The sequence below is a fragment of the Carettochelys insculpta genome, chromosome 2 (assembly GCF_033958435.1).
Source record: "Carettochelys insculpta isolate YL-2023 chromosome 2, ASM3395843v1, whole genome shotgun sequence".
Taxonomy (NCBI): Eukaryota; Metazoa; Chordata; order Testudines; family Carettochelyidae; genus Carettochelys; species Carettochelys insculpta.
The window spans coordinates 133,216,235-133,238,616 of NC_134138.1; the positions used below are offsets into that span (position 1 = coordinate 133,216,235).

General features: G+C 45.9%; 1 protein-coding gene across 3 annotated transcripts in view; it reads right to left on the reverse strand.

Moving 5' to 3' along the window:
* The window catches only part of CDH20 (cadherin 20), a 59,371-nt gene extending 44,355 nt beyond the window's left edge, over positions 1-15,016 (reverse strand). Inside the window, exons 1-3 of one of the 3 annotated variants that reach the window (XM_074987796.1) lie at positions 14,753-15,016; positions 5,848-6,142; positions 2,154-2,273 (exon numbers count right to left, since the gene is read on the reverse strand). In XM_074987796.1, coding sequence (XP_074843897.1) covers positions 2,154-2,273; positions 5,848-6,142; positions 14,753-15,001 — 664 coding nt within the window. In that variant the 5' untranslated portion in view covers positions 15,002-15,016. The remainder of the gene's footprint in view (positions 1-2,153; positions 2,274-5,847; positions 6,143-14,752) is intronic. The other 2 variants (XM_074987794.1, XM_074987795.1) reach the window with 2 other exon arrangements.
* Positions 15,017-22,382: the final 7,366 nt, after the last annotated feature.

The window sequence follows — 22,382 nt, forward strand, 5'->3', positions numbered from 1 at the left end:
CATGCTGGGGGTTGCTGACCCCTGGCCTACAAGAAGAGAGGACTACTCACTATGTGCCCTTACTGTAGGTTTTCAAGATGGCTGACTTTGTGGTTGCTTCCCAATAGGTGTTTTGGTGTCTTGCAATCAGAGATTTTCAATAGCAGTGCCCCACGTGACAGTGCACCTGTGGTACGCATCTCACAACTGTGCAAGTGGTTAACTGTTGTGTCATGTCAGTTGTCCCTTGATTCTCTCTCTAACCTGGACAGTCATGTTGATTGTAAGCAGAGGGGAGGAGAGAGGGTCATGAAGGACAAACATCTCGAAGAACCTCAATTATTGCACAAGGTGAGTAACCCTCTCTTCTTTAAGGAGTGTCCGCTTGGGTGCTTTACACTAGGTAACTATGGAACAGCGTCTTGTCATGAAAGCATGGCTTCAACGTATGTCTGTGTGCCATTGTTAATGCGGACTGTCTAAAGTGTGTGTCCACTGGGGAATATTGTTCCATTGTGTAGTGTTTTGTGACTCTATGGACTGATGTCCATGTCGCCGCTCTTCAGATGTTTATGATGGAGATGTTGTTGAGGAAAGCCTACGATGTGGAAATGGTTGTGGTAGAGTTTGTGTGTACTGTATGGAGCAGTGTGACTTGCGGGTGAAGAAGTCTGCCCTTGTTCTTGATGAGGAGGTGAAGAATTTGTGATAGATGTAGAGAAGGCACAACTGATAACTGGGTTAGGTATGGGAACCGGCTGTTTCTGGGCCATTTGGGTGTTATTAATAGGACTTGTGTGTTGTCCTGTTGAATTTTGTAAAGCACTCAGTGGATGAGCAGAATGGGGTGAGGGATTGCACAATGGAGGGGAGCATCACATTTGTTGGAAAAGGAGTCTCCCTGTGAGTGTTTCATCAGGCCTATGTGCATGCCGGTGGTTGGTGACAGTGAGGAAATCAGTGCCAACCTCTGAAGGGGCTACTGAAAGGGCTAAGCTGGAAGTCTGTCTCTTTGCTCATGCACCACAAGTAGGGTCTGGCAACTCTTTCACCTTTGCCCCGTGGGACATCTGCATTCTGGATATTACTGGTGCCCCTAGGCCCACAGCAGGTGGTGCCATTAGTACCAAATTGGGTTTCTTGCTTGCGGAATGCTTTTCCTTCACTTGTTTTCTCTCTGATGAAGCTGGGAGCCTGCATTTTGTAGGCTGCTTGGATTTCAGAGTAGGCAGACGAGGATCTTTGTCTGAGGCTGCTGCTGGAAATGTGGAACAGATATAGTCATTGGGTCTAAAGATAGCCTGAGGGATTTCTCCATTAGAAGCAACTTCAGTTGCAGGTCTCAGGCTTTAAGGCACCCGGCTGACAAATTTTTACAGTGAACCCACTTTTGTGGGGCATGTGCCTTGCCCAGTATCCGTATGATATTGAGAAAGGCAACCTGCAAGTGGTGCAGCACTGAATCCCAGGGAGCCTGGCATGTTGTTTGGTGTTGGGCTCCAGTATGATCATCAAAAGCTTCAAAATTAAAGATATTTTAAAAATAATAAACATAATACAGATGAAATCAAGATAAAATGGGACAATTATCTAAAACATTGAGGGAGTGAAGTTCACAGAGATGCTGAGGTTTTGACCTAAGCCTAATGCAGCACAGAAGGAACTGATGGATGGCTGACAGCGTGTGGCAGTTAAGCGTTTGTATGGGCATGAAATGCATAGTCACACGTGCACTACCAGCTCGGATGCTGCTGCTGAAAATTTTGGATTATAAGGACAAGGCGCTGAAACACCTAATGTGGAGCACCCACAAGGACATTCCTCAAAGAACAGTAGTAAGGTCCCAAAATAAATCCAACCCCTCTAATGTAGAATCTGATAATGTAGACCACTGTGCTACTGCAGGGAGCGTAATCTTGCTCTGAAGAGCTCTATTGCAATGATACCTAACCTCCATCATGAAATGATTATAACCTGGATCTTATATTCAGAAATAAGACTAGGGTAGCATGTTTTGTCTTTTAACTTTCTTTTTGCCCCAGTAGATTTGTTCTCCCATGTCCATCTGATGTTTAATACTCATTGGACTTTTTCTTGAGGAACAATGTGGTGCATAGTAAATGAAGCTTGGAGAACTCACACTATTCGGTTGATTCCTTACTGCAATGAAATACCTGTTCTGGAATCCACAGAGAAATACGGTTGCCCTTGGATAATACTGTAGACTACTCTGGCGCTATTTCCATAGGTTGGATCATCAGCATCTGTTGCTGTCACCTGGATAACAGAAGTGCCTGAAGAAAACAACAACAGGTCAGATCATTATTAAGGTCTAACCAGCTTAAATGAATAACAAATGTATGTTATATTGGATCTCATAGACTCATGTACTACAAGGCCAGAAGGGACCACTATAAACATCCTAGTCTGACTTCAGTGTAACACAGATCATAGAATGTTCCCCAAAATAATTCATAGAACACATGTTTTAAAAGAAAAATCAATCTTGATTTTAAAATTGTCCATGATGGAGAATCCACCATGAGCCGCAGTCAGCTATTCCAATGGTAAATTATTTCTAGCCTCAGCTTCCAACCACTGGCTCATATTACATCTTTCTCTAAAGAGCCCAATATTAAATTTTACATAAATCTTGGTACAGCTCATTACAGACTATCATTAAGATACCCTAATCTTCTCTTTGTTAAGCTAAACAGACTGAGCCCTTTGAGTCAATGTCTATAAGGCATGTCTCCTAAGGAATTTCTTTGAGCCTTTTCCAAATTCTCAACATCCTTCTTGAACTGTGGATATTAGAACTGAACACCATATTCCAACAGCAGTTACACCATTGCCACTTACAGAAGTTGAATAAAGTCTCCTAATGGAGAGTGTCCTATGTGTTCATCTCAGGATTTCAGTAGCTCTTTTGACCACAGTGTCACTTCCAGCTGCTTATTCTCCCCTACCCACACATTGGTTTTGGAGTCACTGCCAGGACTGTCCTTATGATTTATGAAGCCTAGTGCAAGTTACCATGGGGTGGAGGATATTGAGGGAAGGGGCAGGCTTTTGCCAGGGCTCTCTGCTGCTGCCCTGCTCCTGTGCCCTCCCCCCAGGCAGCTTCTGCTGGGGGTCAGGCTTCCCTCAGATACCAGGGTGTGGCTTCTGCCAGGGCTTCCCTACGGCTGGAATGTAGCCACAGAGACTGAGGACCCTTCATCTTCAGTCTGGCAGGAGTGAGGGACTCTCAACACAACAGTCATCTGGCTGAGAGGAGCAAGTGGACGAAGAGGAGGGAGGAGGAAGAAGGCAGCACTGCTGCTATTGGCCAAGAGAGCAGCTGTGGGGAACGGCTGGGCTGGAGAGGACAAAGAGGTTGTTCTGGGCCATCCTTAGGCGTACAAGGATCCACGGCTGCCTAGAGGCACATGAAAATTTGATGCACCAAGTTTTCAGGTGCCGTAAATGGCCACATATGGTGTGTACACCTAAGGACTGCCCTGGTCACTGCTTTGCAGGATAGAGCTTCTCACCCTGAATGCCCTTTTCCTATGTGTATACCTTTATCTTTAGCCATACAGAAATGCATACTGTCTACTTGCATCCCGTTCACCAGGCAATCCAGCCCTACTGAATCAAAGACCTGTACTTTTGATTATGTACCACTCCCCAAATATCTGTGTCAGCTACAAACTTAATTACTGATGCTTTTGTGTTTTCTTCCAGGTCACTGCTAAAAAATTAAATGATATAAAGCAAAAAACTGATCCCTGCAGGACTCCACTGGAAACAAATCTGTTCCATGATGTTTCCCTAGTTACATTTTGAGACATATCAGTCAGTTTTTAGTCACTGATTATGAACTAGAAGCAGAGGGGCATGACTGGTGAGCTCTGAAGCTCACTTGAGCCGTGTCTACACGTGCATGCTACTTCGAAGTAGCGGCACTAACTTCGAAATAGCGCCCGTCATGGCTACACGCGCCGGGCGCTATTTTGAAGTTAACTTCGACGTTAGGCGGCGAGACGTCGAAGTCGCTAACCCCATGAGGGGATAGGAATAGCGCCCTACTTCGACGTTCAATGTGTAGTCGTTGCACGTCCCGCAACTTCGAAATAGCGGGGTCCGCCATGGCGGCCATCAGCTGAAGGGTTGAGAGATGCTCTCTCTCCAGCCCCTGCGGGGCTCTATGGTCACCGTGGGCAGCAGCCCTTAGCCCAGGGTTTCTGGCTGCTGCTGCGGCAGCTGGGGATCCATGCTGCAGGCACAGGGTCTGCAACCAGTTGTAGGCTCTGTGGATCTTGTGTTGTTTAGTGCAACTGTGTCTGGGAGGGGCCCTTTAAGGGAGCGGCTTGCTGTTGAGTCCACCCTGTGACCCTGTCTGCAGCTGTGCCTGGCACCCTTATTTCGATGTGTGCTTCTTTGGCGTGTAGACGTTCCCTCGTAGTGCCTATTTCGATGTGGTGCCGCGCAACGTCGAAGTTGAACATCGACGTTGCCAGCCCTGGAGGACGTGTAGACGTTATTCATCGAAATAGCCTATTTCGATGTTGCTACATCGAAATAAGCTATTTTGATGTTGGCTTCATGTGTAGACGTAGCCTTGAGCTGCAGCTGCTGGAGGAGACAGACGCTCCCCATCTGCTGCTGGGGCTGGAGATCAAAGAGGATCCCTGAAGTGCTGGGAACTTGCTGGAGCTGCCTAAGTTGTCTGACATTAGGAACTACAAAGAATTGCCAGGATTGCCATTATTCCTCCACTCCAGGGAGACAGAAGATGACACAAAAATGTGCACCATGTGGGGAATGTAGGAAATAGCTCAGGGTACTACATAGTTCACGTGCGTTGTTGCCTAAATCCAGGTTAATATATTTTGGCTGGATCCCCTGTGAGTCAGTGGAGGAATACTCCCACCACTGATAGGGCCTGGGCCTGGGACCTGTTGGTGTAGGGTGGTCCGGGTCCTCCTATCTTCCACTACCACCAACCACATGCCAGTGGTGATAGCCTCCCCACCATAGGGCAAGAGGCATGCATTTGAATGCTGTGTACTGCAGCTAAGACACACTGTTTGGTGCTTTGCACTGCCTAAGGGCTGGCACCCCTAGCCTGTGTGGCGTTCCACTGTGTCTGTAAGAACACACCTTAAAATTTACCTTGTACTGTTTCCTTTTCAGTATTATGCTACCACAAGACAATTGTTTCTCCCAAAGAAATGAAGAAAAAAAAAGACAACATTGGAAAAAATATTTTCTACCTTTATTAGAAGTTATACTTGCTAAGGTCCCAGGAAGGGTTCTGTTTCCATTCTGGCTGTACTTAAAATATCTAATCAATTCTTCTCTGAGCTTGCTCTTTCTAACCCCATAAAACACATTGGGTCAGATCTTTGGGTCCACTGAGCTAAGCTCGGAGCAGAGCCAGAAGGAGTTGTGGGGGCTAGGAGAGGGATGTCAAAGGTAGTTTAAAGCTAGTTTTGCACACCTTTCATTCTGGGGGCTTTAAGCTTATATAAGCTAGACCAAGTCCAGAGATGCTCTAATCTTCACTGGCTCTTAGCAGGGGACCAAGAGGCCATTGCATACTCGCAGCTTGTCATTGCACAGTACATTCAAGCTATTCCCTTCACTGTCTCCATCTTTCCCTTGATATGCCCCCTGTGCAGAGTGGGGCCAGCAGCTGGTGAAGTAAACTAAGTACACTTGCTTGGCAGCAGCCAGAGATGTTCTAAGGAAGCTTTCTCCCATGCTACAGAAGAAAGAGAGAACCTAAAGTAGAGGCCAAAAAAGGCTGGATAATTTGTGTATTGGTAATTACTTGTAATTTACTCATAAAGGAAAATTAGGTTGTTAAATCCAGCTTACCTACTGGTGACATTTCTGGAACTGAAGCTACATAAGGTCCATCCAGGAACTTGGGTTCATTATCATTGATGTCTTGGATTTTGATGATGAACTCTGATTCTGGCTCCATAGGTTTGCCTGTCCGTCTGTCCAGTGCCTGAGCTCTCAAGGTATATTGGGACCTCTCCTCTCGGTCCAATCTCTGAATGGCATGAATGTCCCCAGTGGTATCATCAATTGTAAATACCATGCCAGCTCCTTCTCCTGAGAGAATGTACTTAATTGATCCATCTCCTCTATCCATATCAGAATGGAGCTGCAAAAAGTAACACAGTCTACTCAGGACACAAGCATAGAATGTACATCACGAACACTGATTTGCAAATTACTTTTCAGAACATTTTGTCTCACAATTAAAATTTATCTATCGATTTTAGAAACTTTTGTTATTTAATATAGAAGGATGCAAATGATTCATATAGCAGAAGTGTGAAGTTGAGATTAATCTCCTGTCCATTTCCTCCCCCAAAACTGTACTGTGGGGGAAAAAAAAAAAAGGAGGCAACAAAACAAGAATACTCTTGGTCCTGATTCAAAACTCATAGAAGTCCATGGGAGTCTTTTTACTGGCTTTAATGTGTTTCAGATAAGGCCCATAATCATTGAAGGAAGTGGTCCCCAAACATTTCAAGGTCATGTGGTCCCTTACCCCTTTCCATACATCTCCTCCCAAGCTGGAAGGGAGTGGCTTCTGTGGGGTGAGGAAAGGAGAATGGGTTAAGTAGGCCAAGTATAAGGCTGCAGACAGGGGTGGTCTGGGGCTGGGAACAGAGCTGTAGCCAGGGGCAGAGTTGGGAGATGTGCCAGGGCCAGATGTGGAAGTGTAGCTGGACTGTGTTCATGGCTGAGGGTGGGTCGCTGGCTGTGGCTGGAGCAGAGTTGGGAGTGGAGTGGCCTGGACAATGCTCCCTGCCTGCTGCCCCTTTAGAGATTGGTCTAGGCCCTGCTGTACCCTCTGCATCCCCCATAGGGAGTGCGCCCCGCAGCGTGGGGACCTCTGAGTTAAGGTCTGGGAAAAGATAAGGACAAAAAAAAAATTCAGCATGACTTTAGCCCATCTAAAGAAGATAGAAAGGAATAAGCATGTCTCTTATAAAACAGATAATGGGAAAAAGAACTATGGACTAGAGGGCAGATACAGTAAGGGCTTACCGACATAGCAAGTTACTGGAGAGCAAGCCAGGGTTTGATTACAACTTGCCAGGAACTATCATCACACGTGGACACTTCTACAGCACACTGAAGTTTTGCTACGCTGCACTCTGCGATTTTTAGTAAGCTGTATCGGTGTCGACATGGGATGTCATTGCAGAGCTAGATGATGAGGTATAGTTTAGCTTGCTGGGCAGTAACACGTCATGTTACTGTCAACTAGTGAATAAGGGGTGGAACGGAATGAGTAACGACTCAATAATTACTGTCATACAGGCCTCCCTTAAGAACGTATCTAATGACAAAAACCTGAGCGTTTGGTAATGAGGCAGGCAGGTTTAAAGCAGCTATCATGAAAGTTATTTGCTGTGTTGTAGCCATGTTGGTTCCAGCATACGAAAAAGATAAGGTGGACGCTGTAATTGAGCAAAGTCTCCCAATATTGAAAAGAGACAAGCCTCGGAGCTCCACAGAGCGCTTCTTGCTTTCACAGCACAAGTTGATCCAGTAAAAGATATTGCACCTTATCTCTACTAATAAAGAGCAGGTAAAGAAAGCACGTTGGAACATTAAAGTATATACAGGCCTGTGAGTTTTAAACACATCCCAGCATTTTAAATAAAATTAGCAAATGTATTTACTGCATGACTGGTGAATAGTTCTGAGAAGTTGTGGATAATTGGGCATCTGATATAGAAGAAAAATAAAAGTCACACCTTGCTTCAAGTTATCATAAGCAGAGGCTGTATACTGAATTTGGTGGTCCTAGCTCTTACTGTTTAGGAAGAGTTCTTGAACAGATAGACAGACAGACAGACAGACAGATTCCCAAATATGAAATAGATAACATAACCTCTGGCTTCAGAACAAAAATATACTCAGGTTTGTTGGGTGATGGAGGAAGTCACCTCATATGACCTGTCTGTCTCTCATCCCTGTAGGCCAGAACCTTATGTATTGTAAGTCAAAGCAGGTATGTCAATTTGTACTCAGCTGTGCACCTGGCCCTATGAGGTTTTGGAGGCTCTCTGTCAGAGTGCTACATATGACCTATGTAAACCTTGAACCCACCCTTGTAGAATTCAGTGCACACTACTCATTAATTTAGATAAGAATTAGATTGTTCTCTGATTCAGGAAATCTGCAACAGCAGTTGAAGTGCCCCCAATGAAACTGGTAAATCTCTATTTAGCTAATGTATTTACTCTGAACAATCACTAGCTTTTCCTTCAAAGGAGGTTCAAATTACATTGTTGAGCCAACAATTTTTTTATAATCAAATCCACATCAAAATTTGAAAAAAAATGCATTAAAATGTAGTTTCTATGGTTTAAAGAAGTGCTAAATCACATTTAGAAAAAACCCTACATCTTTACTCTGAATCGTGACGTTTTTAAAAACTTTCCAGTTAGAGCCTGCTTTTTTTTAATACTGTGAGACGACTGAAAAAAATGAAAGGTACAGATGGCAACAGTCAGTGTCTGTATTAAGTCACACAGATGCCCCTCTACAAACTAACATATCCTTAGAATATAGTGACTTGTAGTTAATTCAGAAAGACAGTCGTTGTCACCATTTGCCCAACGCACACAAACTCCCAAAATATTAGTTTAGCAGCAAGTAAACAAGATTTTTCCATGAGGAGGACACCATTGTAAATTTTAATTCAAAACTATTTATCCACTTTCTACTTTTTTAAAGTGTTTGATATTATGCGTTAGTGAATGAGTGTGAACTTGTGGGTAGCTGCAGCTGTAACATTTGACTAGGGGCTTGTCTACACTACCACCTTCCTTCAAAGGAAGGATGGGAATTAGGGTGTGAGAGTTTACTAATGAAGTGCTGCCAGGCATATGCAGCACTTCATTAAGCAAATTCCCCTCCGTGTCAACTTCGAAGTACCGGCACGTGTCTAGCCGTGGCTCACCCACTGGTACTTCGAAGTGCTGGGGCAACTTTGAAGTCCCCTTACCGAGGACTTACGGCACCACTTCATTACTAAACTCCCAACACCCTAATTACCATCCTTCCTTCAAAGGAAGGTGGTAGTGTAGACAAGCCCTAGGATATTAAAGATCTGGCAGAGAAAAAGAGATGTTTCTGAGGCATTAATAAGAGAGCATTCATTAAACAGTAAATAAAATAACAGAAGCTGCACAGAAATGTTCAAGAGGCCTGAAACAGACGGAGTCAATTTCACTACTAAATTATAACTACTGTACACCATCCTATTTGAAATCAATGGTGTAAATTTGGCCAATCCATAACAATTTTAGGACAAAAGAGGGGGGTCTTACCCTAGAATTGTGTCTTAAGAATACTGTGTCCCAAACAAGCTAGCTGTTATGCTGCAAAAATACTGATAGTGTTACGTATCATATACCCTTTTATTTTTAGCTAGAGCAAAGACAACCACCATAAAAGTGAATTGTGTGTGTTGAGGGCAAGGGTGAGGAAACAAATATCTTCTGCAAGGTGTTTTGCAATTTGAAAGCAGCGGTCCTATCATTTCAGGCTATAATATACATTTAATAAGTTCCAACATTGCAGAGCTGGAAGCTCAAATCACTGCAGTGACAAACCAAATCCTCTGACACTGCAGTTTTACAAATAGGTGCGTAGAGTCTAGCAGTTACTGTGTTGGAAAGAAAATCCAGTTTTAAGCTGGCATAGAGCTGTCCCTTCTGCACCATCATACAGCCATTTGGCAGGGTTGGAGCAGGGAGGAATTTATTTGATTTTTTTTCCTACATAGTTCACGATGAGCAACTGGAGAGATGCAGCAGGTGTTTCCTGAGAAGGCATAAACCATGTCTGAGTGGCCTCCTTTGGGCAGGATCATGATGTTCATTTGCATCTGATAGACATATCCCTACATAAGGTGCAGTGAGACATCACCTCAGGAGCTATTTAAGGGAACAGTGCTTCAGAGCACATGGATTGTGTTCCCTTGTGCACCTGGCCAGATGAATTATACTGGAACATGGCCCTAATGCCTCCCTGCTGATTGCCATCCCTTTTGTGAGGATAGTGTGTGACGGGGTTCTCTGAGGGAATGCAGCTGTTCTGCTACTGACGAACAGTGTAATGAGGCATCTTGTAACCTGCACATTTGTTCAGCTGCCAGCCTCAAATGCCTGTTAACCTCTGAAACAAGGGTGGGGAGGTGTGGTACATGCAGACAAATGAGCCCTAAACACCTCTAGAACCAGAATTCCAATGCTGGAGCATTCTAGGCTTCTGGATGAAGTGAGGAGAGAGTGACACTGAAAATGAGTTTTTTCAGCCTAATGTCTCATACTGGCCACACACCTCAACCTAGCTTTAATTTTAATGGGAGTCATGTAGCTAAAACACCATGGCTGCGTCTACACGTGCACGCTACTTCGAAGTAGCGGCAGTAACTTCGAAATAGCGCCCGTCACGTCTACACGTGTTGGGCGCTATTTCGAAGTTGAAATCGACGTTAGGCGGCGAGACGTCGAAGTCGCTAACCCCATGAGGGGATGGGAATAGCGCCCTACTTCGACGTTCAACATCGAAGTAGGGACGTGTAGACGATCCGCGTCCCGCAACATCGAAATAGCGGGGTCCTCCATGGCGGCCAGCAGCTGGGGGGTTGAGAGATACTCTCTCTCCAGCCCTTGCGGGGCTCTGTGGTCACCGTGGGCAGCAGCCCTTAGCCCAGGGCTTCTGGCTGCTGCTGCTGCAGCTGGGGGTCCGTGCTGCATATACAGGGTCTGCAACTAGTTGTTGGCTCTGTGTATCTTGCACTGTTTAATGAAAGTGTGTCTGGGAGGGGCCCTTTAAGGGAGCGACTTGCTGTTGAGTCCGCCCCGTGACCCTGTCTGCAGCTGTGCCTGGCTCCCTTATTTCGATGTGTGCTACTTTGCCGTGTAGACGTTCCCTCGCTGTGCCTATTTCGATGTTGGGCTGAGCAACGTCGAAGTTGAACATCGACGTTGCCAGCCCTGGAGGACGTGTAGACGTTATTCATCGAAATAGTCTATTTCGATGTCGCAACATCGAAATAAGCTATTTCGAAGTTGGGTGCACGTGTAGACGTAGCCCATGCAATGCTTTGAAATTAACCTCTAAATGACAACTTCAGGCATCAAATAAAATAAGAAGTAGTAGGTTGACTAAAGCCCTGGAGAATCTTTTCCTTTCCTTGCCCCAAAGATACTTTCCCTACATTTCTCCTTTAACCCATGAGGCACGTTTTCCATAGCAAACAAGATCCATAGGGTAGATTAATTCCCCTTTGTGCTGCTTTAATGGTAACAGGGAACCAATGCTGCTCTGAAGAAACAGCAAAGGGATTACCCTGTTTCTGGCAACACTTCAGGTGCATCTACATTAGCATGTTCTTTCGAAATAGTTTTTGAAATGAATGCCCCTTTCGAAAGATCCCATGAAGTGTCTATACACACAACACATTCTTTCTAATGTAATTTTGAAAGACCGTGGCACTCCTCTAGAAATCGCTCCTCCTTTCCCATTTCAGGAAGAGAGCCTTCTTTGGAAATCTTCTTTCAAAAGAAGGCATGTGTAGATGCTCTGCAGGCTGCTCCTTCAAAAGAGCATTCCTCCATGGTGCTGGCCAGCTGGCATGTGGAGAAGCCTCTGACAGCACAAGTGGGGCTTCTGCAGTCGGCACATCTGGCCACGTTTAAAGATGCAGGGAGCTGGGAACTCCCTGGCAGGAAGCTGAGAGCGTGCTGGCTGCAGGAACCCCAAGAGCCTCCAGCAGCACACTCACCCAGCGATGCCAGAGCCCAGCAAAGCACCCCACTGGCCCCATGGCCAGCATGCAGGACCCCCATACCATCCAGGGATCTCCCACTGACATACCAGAAAAAAATCAGGAAACCATCCAAGGACCAAAGAAGGCCCCCTCCTAGAGCATGGGGAATATTAGAGACCTTCTTGGACTGTGGGGGGATGAGAAGATGCTCTTCCACACCAGTGGCCAGTGCTGGAATATTGTGGCCTTCGTCTAGCTGTCTGTGGGGCATGGCTGACCAAGTAAGGTCTAAAGTCAAGGAGCTGTGGTGGGCATACACCTGGGCCTGGGACACAGCCAGCTGCCCCCCCCCCAAGGTCCTTGATTGGCTACTGGGCTGAAGGATGCAGCTGAGCCAGAGGCCATACTGGACATGGTGGTGCCCGAAGCAGAGCCCCAGCTGGTGCCAGATTACCCATCAGGAGCCACGGCCAGGACCCAGACCAGGAGCTGGAATCATCCTCAGATGAGGACGGAGACCTGGTGATGGCCATATCCTCTAGATCTTCAAGCCAGGCCACCTCCACCTGGGCTACCCCATGAAGTCCTTGAGGCACCGTCAGGTAGGTAATCATTGATTTGGACCCTCCCCCGCCCAAGGCTGGGGTGGGACCTCCCCAGCACAGCCAGCAGTGGGCTGGCCACATGACACCAGACCCCTCCTGACACATCCTGGCCAGCTGCAGCACTCAGCACCTCCTTGTGTGGACAGTACCACAATCTGCGAACCCAGGGTAGGGGACCAGGGGGTGGAGATGGATCACACCTGGCATGTGGCCCACCAAAGCAGGAACCCCCGGGTGCTCAGGATCCCCAGGCCATTGGGGTGGGGGCTGGCTCTGGGGCCGCATGGCCCCTGGGTCCAGATCATGGGGCTGATGGGTTGCCCCACCTCCCCTTCTGTCTCCACAGCACTGCTGTCTGAGGGCCAGGTGAGCCCAGTCGAGGCCAGGCAAGCTCCCCACCGAGGGCTGAGGGGGCCAGGGCACTGCAACTCCCACTGCCTGAGCAGGCCTGCTGCCAGAGGCTGCATTTCCACTGACACAGTGAGGAGGAGGCCTCACAGACTGTGGCCATCTGGGAGCAGGCCACCATGCTCTGTCAGTGGCTGGAGCTGGAGGAGGCAGCCATGGTAGGGTGGTGGTGGGAGGCCTGGGGTGAGGTCACCATGGCTCGTTGGGCCCTCACCTGGGCCATCGGCGAGCACTCACCCCTGCCATCCACCACCACCCCTGCAGCCCCGTTGTTCCACCTCCCCTGCCACCAGCCTTGCCATCTCCTCTACTGCCCCCAAACTCTCTTTCCTGATCCCCCCCTTACTGGCCCCTGCTGGAACTGGTCCAGCTGCTCTCAGCCAGGGCAGGACACACTGGGCTGGCTCCCGCCACCACTCCCACCAAAGCCATGGCCACAGGACCTCCACCACACCCCTACCTCCCCATGGTCCCATCCCCATCCTGGCCCCACTGGGGACCCCAGACCCAGAGCAGTAGGGGCTCCCGCAGCTGGCGTGGGTCATGGTTCCCCACCCTAGTGGAAGAATGAAGCCCCACACCCCCTCCCACTGCACTGTACGTAGATCCACCATTCACCCCTGGTCTGTGTAGGTGTTCAAAGACTTTTCATTGTGAGTGTTAAATTGATTTACAAGCATCCCTGTGTCCTGTGTGATAGGTGAGCGGGGATGGGGGAGGGCAAGGGGTGAGCGTGGGGGGGAAGTAGTGAGAGGCATGTGTGGGGTGGTCCTGATAGAGGGTGGAGCAATTAAATAATTACTTCTTCACCTCCATTTCTTTTGGAGTATAAGAACAGAAAAGCTAGACAGTGTGATGAATCCAAAATGATGAGAACTTGAAGGAGGCTCATTTGTACCATTATCAATCTGGAGTAACTTTAGAGAAATCAGTGGGACTATCTTTTGTTATCAATCAGAATAACAGTTAATCAGGAATAACTCCACTGAAGCCAGAGGAATTATTTTAAATTTTATGCCATAGTAACTGAGAGCTGTATACATTTATCCTGGTGACAAAATCAACTTAAAAGCAGGCCCCTTTACTTCTGAAATGTTTCTTGCACAATTAATATGCACAACTTAGAAGAAAAGAATTAACTGGAGATGTGTGACTTTCACCAAGTCATAATATAGCATTTCAAAACCTCATGATATGGGTAAAAACCATAACGTAACCTAATCTAATATTTATACCTATCTATTCACCCATCTATTAATCTATCATATTTATCTGTGTTTATACTATGCCCATCACCACAGCATCTCATACTCCCCATGTTCAGAAAGCATAACTGTATTTTTCAGCCTATAATTATAACCTCAATCAGTGTAGACTGGAAGCAAAGCTAGTTGCTGAAACTTCTAGAACAGCAGGGTTCAAATATTTTCAGTCAACAGAATTACTCTGTTAAAACTACTGTAAATGAGAGGAGATTCAGACCCTAAAAATTTGCAAAACTTATTTGAAGTCTTGCTTTAAAAAAGCCACTGGTTAGTCTTATCTCCTTGTAAATTTTTGTTTTAACACAAGATTTGATCATAGACAGAAGCATGACCACAAAGTCTTCTCTTTCTTCCCTAATCCTTGTATATCAATATAACCGTGCTTTGCCTGAAACTTAAGTAGTCTCTAGAAAGACTGTTGCAAATTTTCTAAGGCTACCCTAATTATACTGATCATTGTTACACTGGATCTTTTTGAAATAGGCAAACACTTTGACAGCTTCTCGAAACAGATATTCTTCCAAGTTCAAGGTGACACCAGTCAAAAGCTCTCAGGAGCTGAAGTAAATTAGATGTGAATGGTTCATTGCTAGCAGGAAAGTAAAAATAGGTACCTGGGGAAACTTCATGTTTTGCTGGATTTTACACTGTGTTCAATATTCCCTCTTGCTCTGATTTCATGTACTTACCTTGCCAACATACAACGGCTCAGATCCAGTGTATTCTTCAAGAACAAAGAACTGGTTCCATACCCAGCTCCTCTTCATTCGTTGATGCAGTAGCAGCTTGTCTGACAAGCTATCTTCCTGTCTTTTGGTGAGTGGCCTAGCATTCCCAGACAGTGCAAGTGTAGAAAGTTCCATCAGTCCCCAAAAATATAAGGACACACCAAGTCCAAGCCAGTTCTTTGCATTGCTCATTCTACCTGAAGTCCACATTTATTTACGAAGGTTTCTTTAAAAGTCAAAACACCACAGTTTGAGTTTTTCTGGAAGAGAATGGTAGGCCTTTGAAACTTTAGAGAGACTTTAACTGAGTTGACAGTGTTAAGGATGATGGTCTCCTGTAAAGTTAAAGAAAATCTACAGTAAGAAGTTCAAGTTGTTCCAAAGGTAGAAAAAACATCTTTTCCATAAAAGACAAATTAAATTATAAAACTTTCAATCTTCCACATAAAATTCTGATAGCAGGGCATGTGAATCCTAGACAAGGAAGATTTGTTACTTTATTAGTTGTAGCACTGCATACTCAGATGCTATCACCAGTGGGATACTTACGGAGCTGCAGGGGTTCAGTATATTTTGTTTGGTTTGTGTTAATAGCTTGCACTTCAGAACTACTTACAACCAAAAGCTCCATGAAAACATTTAAAAGACGCAAAGTATGATTGATAATACCTCTGTGCTAGTTGACTTTCTTTTTCTGTGTAGAGATTATCTTAAATATCATGGCTATATTGCAAATCGTGGATTTCATTTCTAGCCACTGCAAATTATTTCTGACTAATTATGCTTTCAAACCCCTCTTGCTTGAATTCAGGTTTCGCACTCTGTTGCCTTCTCTCTGAGGAGCTGATTTCTGCTGCTGATGTGACATTTCTAGAACTTGAATGGTCAGTTAATCATTATGTAATCTACAAAAGGTTTCAGAATGCTGATGGTCACATGCTATGGTGGGATATGTGCTCTTCCTAAGCCTAAAAGGGCTGTTTAGGCAGAGGAATGCCAACCTCCATCACAGGACACTTTCTCTTCAGTCTAGGATCTTTTGTTGTCATGAAGTCAGATTAGTGGGTGACTGTACTCCTGCCTATGAACTGTTGCAATCTTTTCTTTTACTGTTTTTCTGGGTTTAATGAGGTGACTTTGCACTTGAGTTACTCTGTCAAAATACCCAGAACATCCCATAGGTCTAATATTTCTGCTGTTCTTTGCGATAATTTTCTTCCCTCCCTCTCCAGACAAATGGACTCCTTAGCAAATACATTTTCCATTCTGACATTTAACTAACACACACTTAATACCATCACTGTTAAAAATGTAACGCACTGAGGCCTATTTAATTGTTTCATCCAGAGGAAATAAAAACTAACAGGAGATGTCTGTCAAATTCCCTTAATTGAAACCCTTCAAAAGGTTAAAACTCATTAAAATTATTTTGAACAGCTGTATAGTAAATTCTGTAAGTGTGAACTAGTATGTCCTAATATTTTCAACATGATGAAGTTACAAGAATAGAGTGGTGTAATACAAAGGTGGCTTTTTAAGCAAGTACAATAGAAACAGTTTCATTAAATTGTACAACATGCGTATCAGTTGTACTTTATGTGAAGTGTGGCAAACAATTAACAAGTTTAGCTCTGAGAATCTTATAATCTAAATCCCAAAAGGCACAAAAGTACAAAGTACAACACATTTAATTGTGTTAATATATTGAAGCCAGAATGATTACAGAATAGGTGGATCTTTATACATTGTTGAGGGAGGGCAGTTGCTAACATTGCCGTGCTAAATCTGTGGGGTACAAGCTCAGTCCCCAATTACATGAATTCAACTCACTTTAAAATCAATGGGGGATGCATCTGTGTAACTCAATTCAAAACTGGGCCCTAGAAACTCCTGTCCCTTTAAATATTTGAGCATTTCCCCCATCCCCAATACAGAGCCTTACTTTCATGTTAGTTTCAGTTTTGCTGTCAGAACCAGAAAGTGAGAACAGCAGACAGCTGTCTCACTCCTCCTTTGTTGGGTCTCAGTACAACATTTGATGACTGAGGATTTCCACTGCTCCTATTGTCTGAACAAGAAGAAAAAGTAAGCAAATAATACTAAAAAAGGGAGAAAATTCACTTGGTAGCACAAGGTGACAGACTGCTGCTTTTGCTGGACAGACAGCACTAGATACAGTAGACTCTTGATTTATGTGAGGGTTCCATTCCCATGGACCCTCACGTAATGCAAATTTCACACAAGCCAGGGTGGCCTTTTTCCCCTGGCAGTACGCATGTTCTGCAGCTGGGGAAGCAGCAGGAGCACCTGGAGCTCCTTTTTTGGTAACTCCTGGGGTTGTGGGGACTGTTGGGGACAGTTAAGCCTGGCGGTGGGCTGGGGAGGTTAAGCCTGGGGTTGGTTAGAGCTGCAGGGGTGAGGGTGGGGTTGAACCAGGGCCAGGAGCACCTGTGGCTGCTGTTTCCCCAAGGCTTGGTGCAGCCAGGAGGAGCCACCCTCCCAGTGGGGAGTGAGCTGGAGCCATGTGTGGGTGGTGAGCAGGGCTAGGGGGAGAAGCGGGATTTTGAGTTCTGCTTAACTTGCATTAATGTGAGTTAGGTGCAACTCAAAATCACGCAGTTCAAGGGTTTACTGTGTACGAAAGATTCATCTGTCCCTTGATGCTTTTGCCACCATTCCAGAAGACATACTTCCAAGGTGACGATGCATGTTGAAAATAATGCCTCAATTAAATTTGTGAATGAACTCCTTGCTTGGGCAATGGGTTAAGTTGCTGCTTGGGAAGTCAAGCTCCCCAGCTTGTGCCCCTGCCCATACTCCACTCCTGTGTCTCCGAGGCCATGCCCCCTTCCCCACTGCCCCACACCTTCCCCACAGCCTCCTGCTTCTCAGACAAATCCCTGACCCCAAATGCAGTAAGGATATTTGAAAAAAAAAAATCAAAAATTTCCTTCTAAAGAAATGAAGCCTGTTTTTCATTGCAGGCCAGATTGTGATGACTGCATAAGCAGAAGGTATTTAATTAAAAGCATATTGAATTTGGGAATAAAAAATGTCAGTCACAGTCAGAGGTTTATTTGTGAAAACTTTGTAGTAAGGGTAAATCAGTGGCTTTGTCAATACACATTAAATGTTATCAAATACATGATGTAGCTTTTCTGTTTTATATTTTCTTCATCAGTATTTCTAAACTGATTTTATGTTTTCAATATACTGTTAAACCTTCATAAGGTCATCATTCCAGATTACTAAATATTTAAACTCACTGAAACAAACACATTGTTTTAAGTTACTCTGAACAGTTTACTATGTTCATAACAATGTTCGCTGGAGTTTTTGAAAAAAGGGAAGACTAATTTAATGTGTGATTTTCATACCAAGACAAGTTTATGAAATTTAACTGTATGTTTATGTTAAGCTATGTTTCCAAATATTTTAGGCACACCAAAAGATGTTATACCGTAGTAAGGTACTGATATTGGTGGATGGATCTCTTAAAAATAGTTCATCATATACAAGCAAGAAGGAAACTCATTTGTCCAGCTATCCAAAAGAAAAGGAACGTTGTCCCTTTAAGGGGGCAAAAGCACAGTATGGGTTGATAAAAAGGGAAGGAAGACTTTGGAAGCGAGTTTTTTTGCCTATAGTAATTAACATGTGTATGTTAGATAAGGCTGGTCTTTTGAAGATTTTATTTAAAAATACTGGGACTACATTTACGCTAGAGGATTTTGTCAACAAAACCAGGGGAGCATCCATACCAGTGCCTTCTGTTAACAGCACGTTGACAGAACCCGGCACCTTTGTTGACAGCCTTCTGCCTCTCCGCCATGACAGATTTTGTTGACAAAACAAGCATGGGTGCCACGCGGGGAGGGAGGGCTTATGTCAACAGAACAGGCCTCCATGGCACTGGCCACCTGGCCCGGGGGACACCCTGTCCACAGCAATCACAGCTCTGTGCTCTCTACCTCTGACCACCCTTAGAGCTGCAGGGAGTCCCAGAAGTCCTGTGGCAGGAAGCTGAGAGCATGCAAGCAGCTGAGCCACCTGCAGGCCCTCACAGACACTCCCTGGGACCTGCAAACCAAGGCTGAGGCTGGCAAAGACGCCCTTGACCCTCACAGGACCTGCCTGAGGGGTCCCAGAACCCACCCCGGGGGGTCAAAGAAGCAGTCCCCCTCCTGGTCTGGGCCACAGCTCCATGACCTCCTAGGCCTCTGGGCTGAAGAAACCATACTGCTGGACCCTGCAGTGAAGAATTATCTTGCCCTGGGGTACACCCACTTTGCTGTAGCCCTGGCAGAGCACAGACACCCCTGCCTGCACCCTGGAGCAGGTGCAGGCCAAAGTGAAAAGCTCTGCCAGGGGTATGTCCAGGTGCAGGTCGGGGGCAGGGATGGCCACCTGCCCCTACTAAGCAGAGCTGCACAGCTCCTGGGGTGTGAGGATAGTGCCCCCAGCCCAGTGGCCATGGATACCATGAAGGAGGGGCTCCAGTACCACCAGAGCTGGAGCAGCCAGGGATGCAGCCTGAGCCAGACACGGACCCTGAGTCCAGCTAGGGGACCCTCAGCATCTCACTGGACTGAGGCCCCTCCAGTGAGGTGATGTCCAGGGCATCTCCAGACCTCTTTGAGGGACCAGCTGGTGAGCACCCCAAGAGTCACACCCCCTACAGTCTGGGGTGGTGGTGCAGATGGGGTGGCAGCAGACAGCCCCTGGTATGAGAGCGGGACAGCTACATGGGCAATGGCCTGACATGCACACCAAGCAGTGCAGCCTCAGCACGCAGGCATGCTCGCAAGTGACAGGCAGCACCCGATCCCCTGGCCAGTGCCACGGGTTGCGTGTGTGTGGGAGGGGGGGCAGGCTGCACCCAGCTCACCCACTACCCATTCAGGTACCAGACACCCTCGAGTTGCTAGCCCATCAGGCAATGGCGTGGAGGACATGCAGCAGTCAGTCTGGTCCCTGAGTCACCACGCGGTCCCAATGTGGCAGAGTCCATCCTGCAGAGGGCACAGACATGTGCGCCTGCAACATCCCTGTCCATGGCCTGGGTGTGGGGGCTACTGCTTGTGGTGCATGGGAGGCGGAGCTTTGGGGGCTGTGTTGTGGGATGCACTCACTGTCCCTCCGTTTCTTCTTACAGCTGCACCATCTGAGGGCTGGGCCAGCCTCATCCTGGGTCCAGAGCTGGCCAGCCCAGGAGCGGCACCCCACGACCAGAGGGGCCATCACCAGGCCAAGGATGACACCCTGTGGACCTACGTGTCTGGCCTCAGGAGGCAGACAGACCTTTTGGAGCAGTGGCTGCAGGAGGACTGGGTGTGGCAGACACAGGACTGGGATCAACTGATGTCCCACATAGACACCATCACCAGCATCTGGAGGGCCCAGTTGGGCCAATCACCCATGCCTGCCACCCAAGTTACCCCTGACACCACAGCTGCCCCACAGGCCTCCCACCCTGCCAGCCCCCGCCACTGTCTCCACTGAGCCCGACTCTGGCAAACCCTCCCATGTTACAGGAGTCTCAGATGATGACTTGGCACATGTCCATTTTAAGAACACTTTCACTGTAGATTCGACAAAACACAGAGGATGTATCAATGGGAGATTTCTAAAGCTAGCTACAGCACTCAACCTAAGGTTTAAGACTCTGAAGTGCCTTCCAATATCTGGGAGGATGAGATACAGATCTTGCTTTCAGAAATTTAAAAGAGCAACAAGCCAGTGCAGAACCTATGGAAGCCAAACAACATAAAAAGAAAATCAAACTGTTGATGGTGGCATCAACGTGGGGGTATGGGGGATCCGCTGGAGGTGAGACCAGCTCCACTCCTTATAACTGACCAAAAGGGACGTTGTAGGTTAGATGGAAGAATAAGAGTAGGAATGGGGAACTGGTACCAGGCAGAGATAGATTAAACCACCCTTTCTCAGGAAGGAGGGGACACAGAACCATGCCTCTTTCTATCCTGCTATTGGGTTTTATGGTTTTCTGACATTGCTCAATAGGGTCTTCCCCCCTAAAATGGGCTCCATTTCAGAAGGGCGTGACTGACTGGCAGAATTTTGTGAAGGAGCAGTCACAATATGTGTATGAGGGCCTGCGTCACAGGCCTGTTCTAAGAAAACCCAAAAGTTGTTCTGCTACAGACCCAGCCTCAATTCTACAAAATCAACAGAATGACTGTTACCGTCAAGAGATCTTTGATGTCCCCCATCATTTCAAGATCTGTCCAGAAGTACCAGAGCGTAGGGCACCATCTTAAAAAGAAGTTGCCTTTAACTGCGTAAGGGGCTTCATAACATTCTACTTCAAAGCAATTTAGGGGTTTCTTCCCTATAGTACTGATGCTGTCAGTGTGACAGGGAAAAGAAGAAACACACAAAATACTACAATGCTTGCTTTAACTTAGCTTAACAGCTTTAGGCCTAATGCAGCCTTGACTATTTTACTGTTACTATCCATTACTATTAAGCTACCTTATGGGCTAGCAGGCTACACAACAGTGATGAGTTGTCATGCCTGCCATGTTTAAGCTCCCTTCAACCTAAAGAAACTTCACAGAGTTCGCTCTTGGTTTGATGGACAGGTTGATGGACCTATCACTAGCACAGATATTAACACAGGAATTGCTAAGGAGGACATGATTTCTCTTGTGAAGGGCATGGTACACATTACAGCATTGGATCACAGGAATCCTCAATTTACACAGCTCTTGTCACATCAAAGGGGATTATCTATGAACCACAGCTGCATTTTATGGGGAATGTGACTGATGATTCTAAAATCACTTCAGTCTCAAATTTTAGAAGTTCTTCACAAAAGTCAGGTATTGCAATAGGAGGGCCAAAACGTTGGGTCATATCGGGTGGCTAGGGCTCAACAAAGATGTTGAGAGAGCTGTGTGTCAGTGAATTCAGCAAATCCAGCGAGTCTACACTTTCATTTTGGCCTCAGATTGTTTATACACATATGTATGTGGCGTTTGCCAGACCTTCAGAAGTTTCTAGGATTTTGGTCATACACGGTGTTAATTCAGAAAAGCCAGAAATTTTCAGAATAACATCTGCTACGGCACCTAAGGTGATTGGACATCTTTTTACCTTATTTAGCCAATTTTGTTTATTGTTACTGTTGGTGAATGACATTGGACCTCAAATCTGCTCTAAAGAATTTCATAAGCTTCTAAGTTCAGACCGAATTCAGCACATATGCTCGCTCAGTAACACCCTACCACCAACAGACTAAGGGAATGCTTTGTGGGAACGCTTAAGCAAACAGACCTGAAGAGCTAAAAAACCCTATTTTGGGTTATCAGCAGAAATTAGACAATTTCTTGCTTGTATCTTGGGAACTTGTATCCAGAGTCAACTACAATGCTTTTCCTAAAGTGATCTTAGCATACCTCTAGTGATCTGTTATGTTCTGATGTTGCCTCACATATAGCCAAATCTCAGGCTACACAAACTGAGTGGTGATGTGAGACTTGGCATTGTTCTTCTCAAACCAGAAATTTAGCATGGATTCATAATTACAGGACTGGATACATAATCCAGGACTGGAAGGGGTACTTGG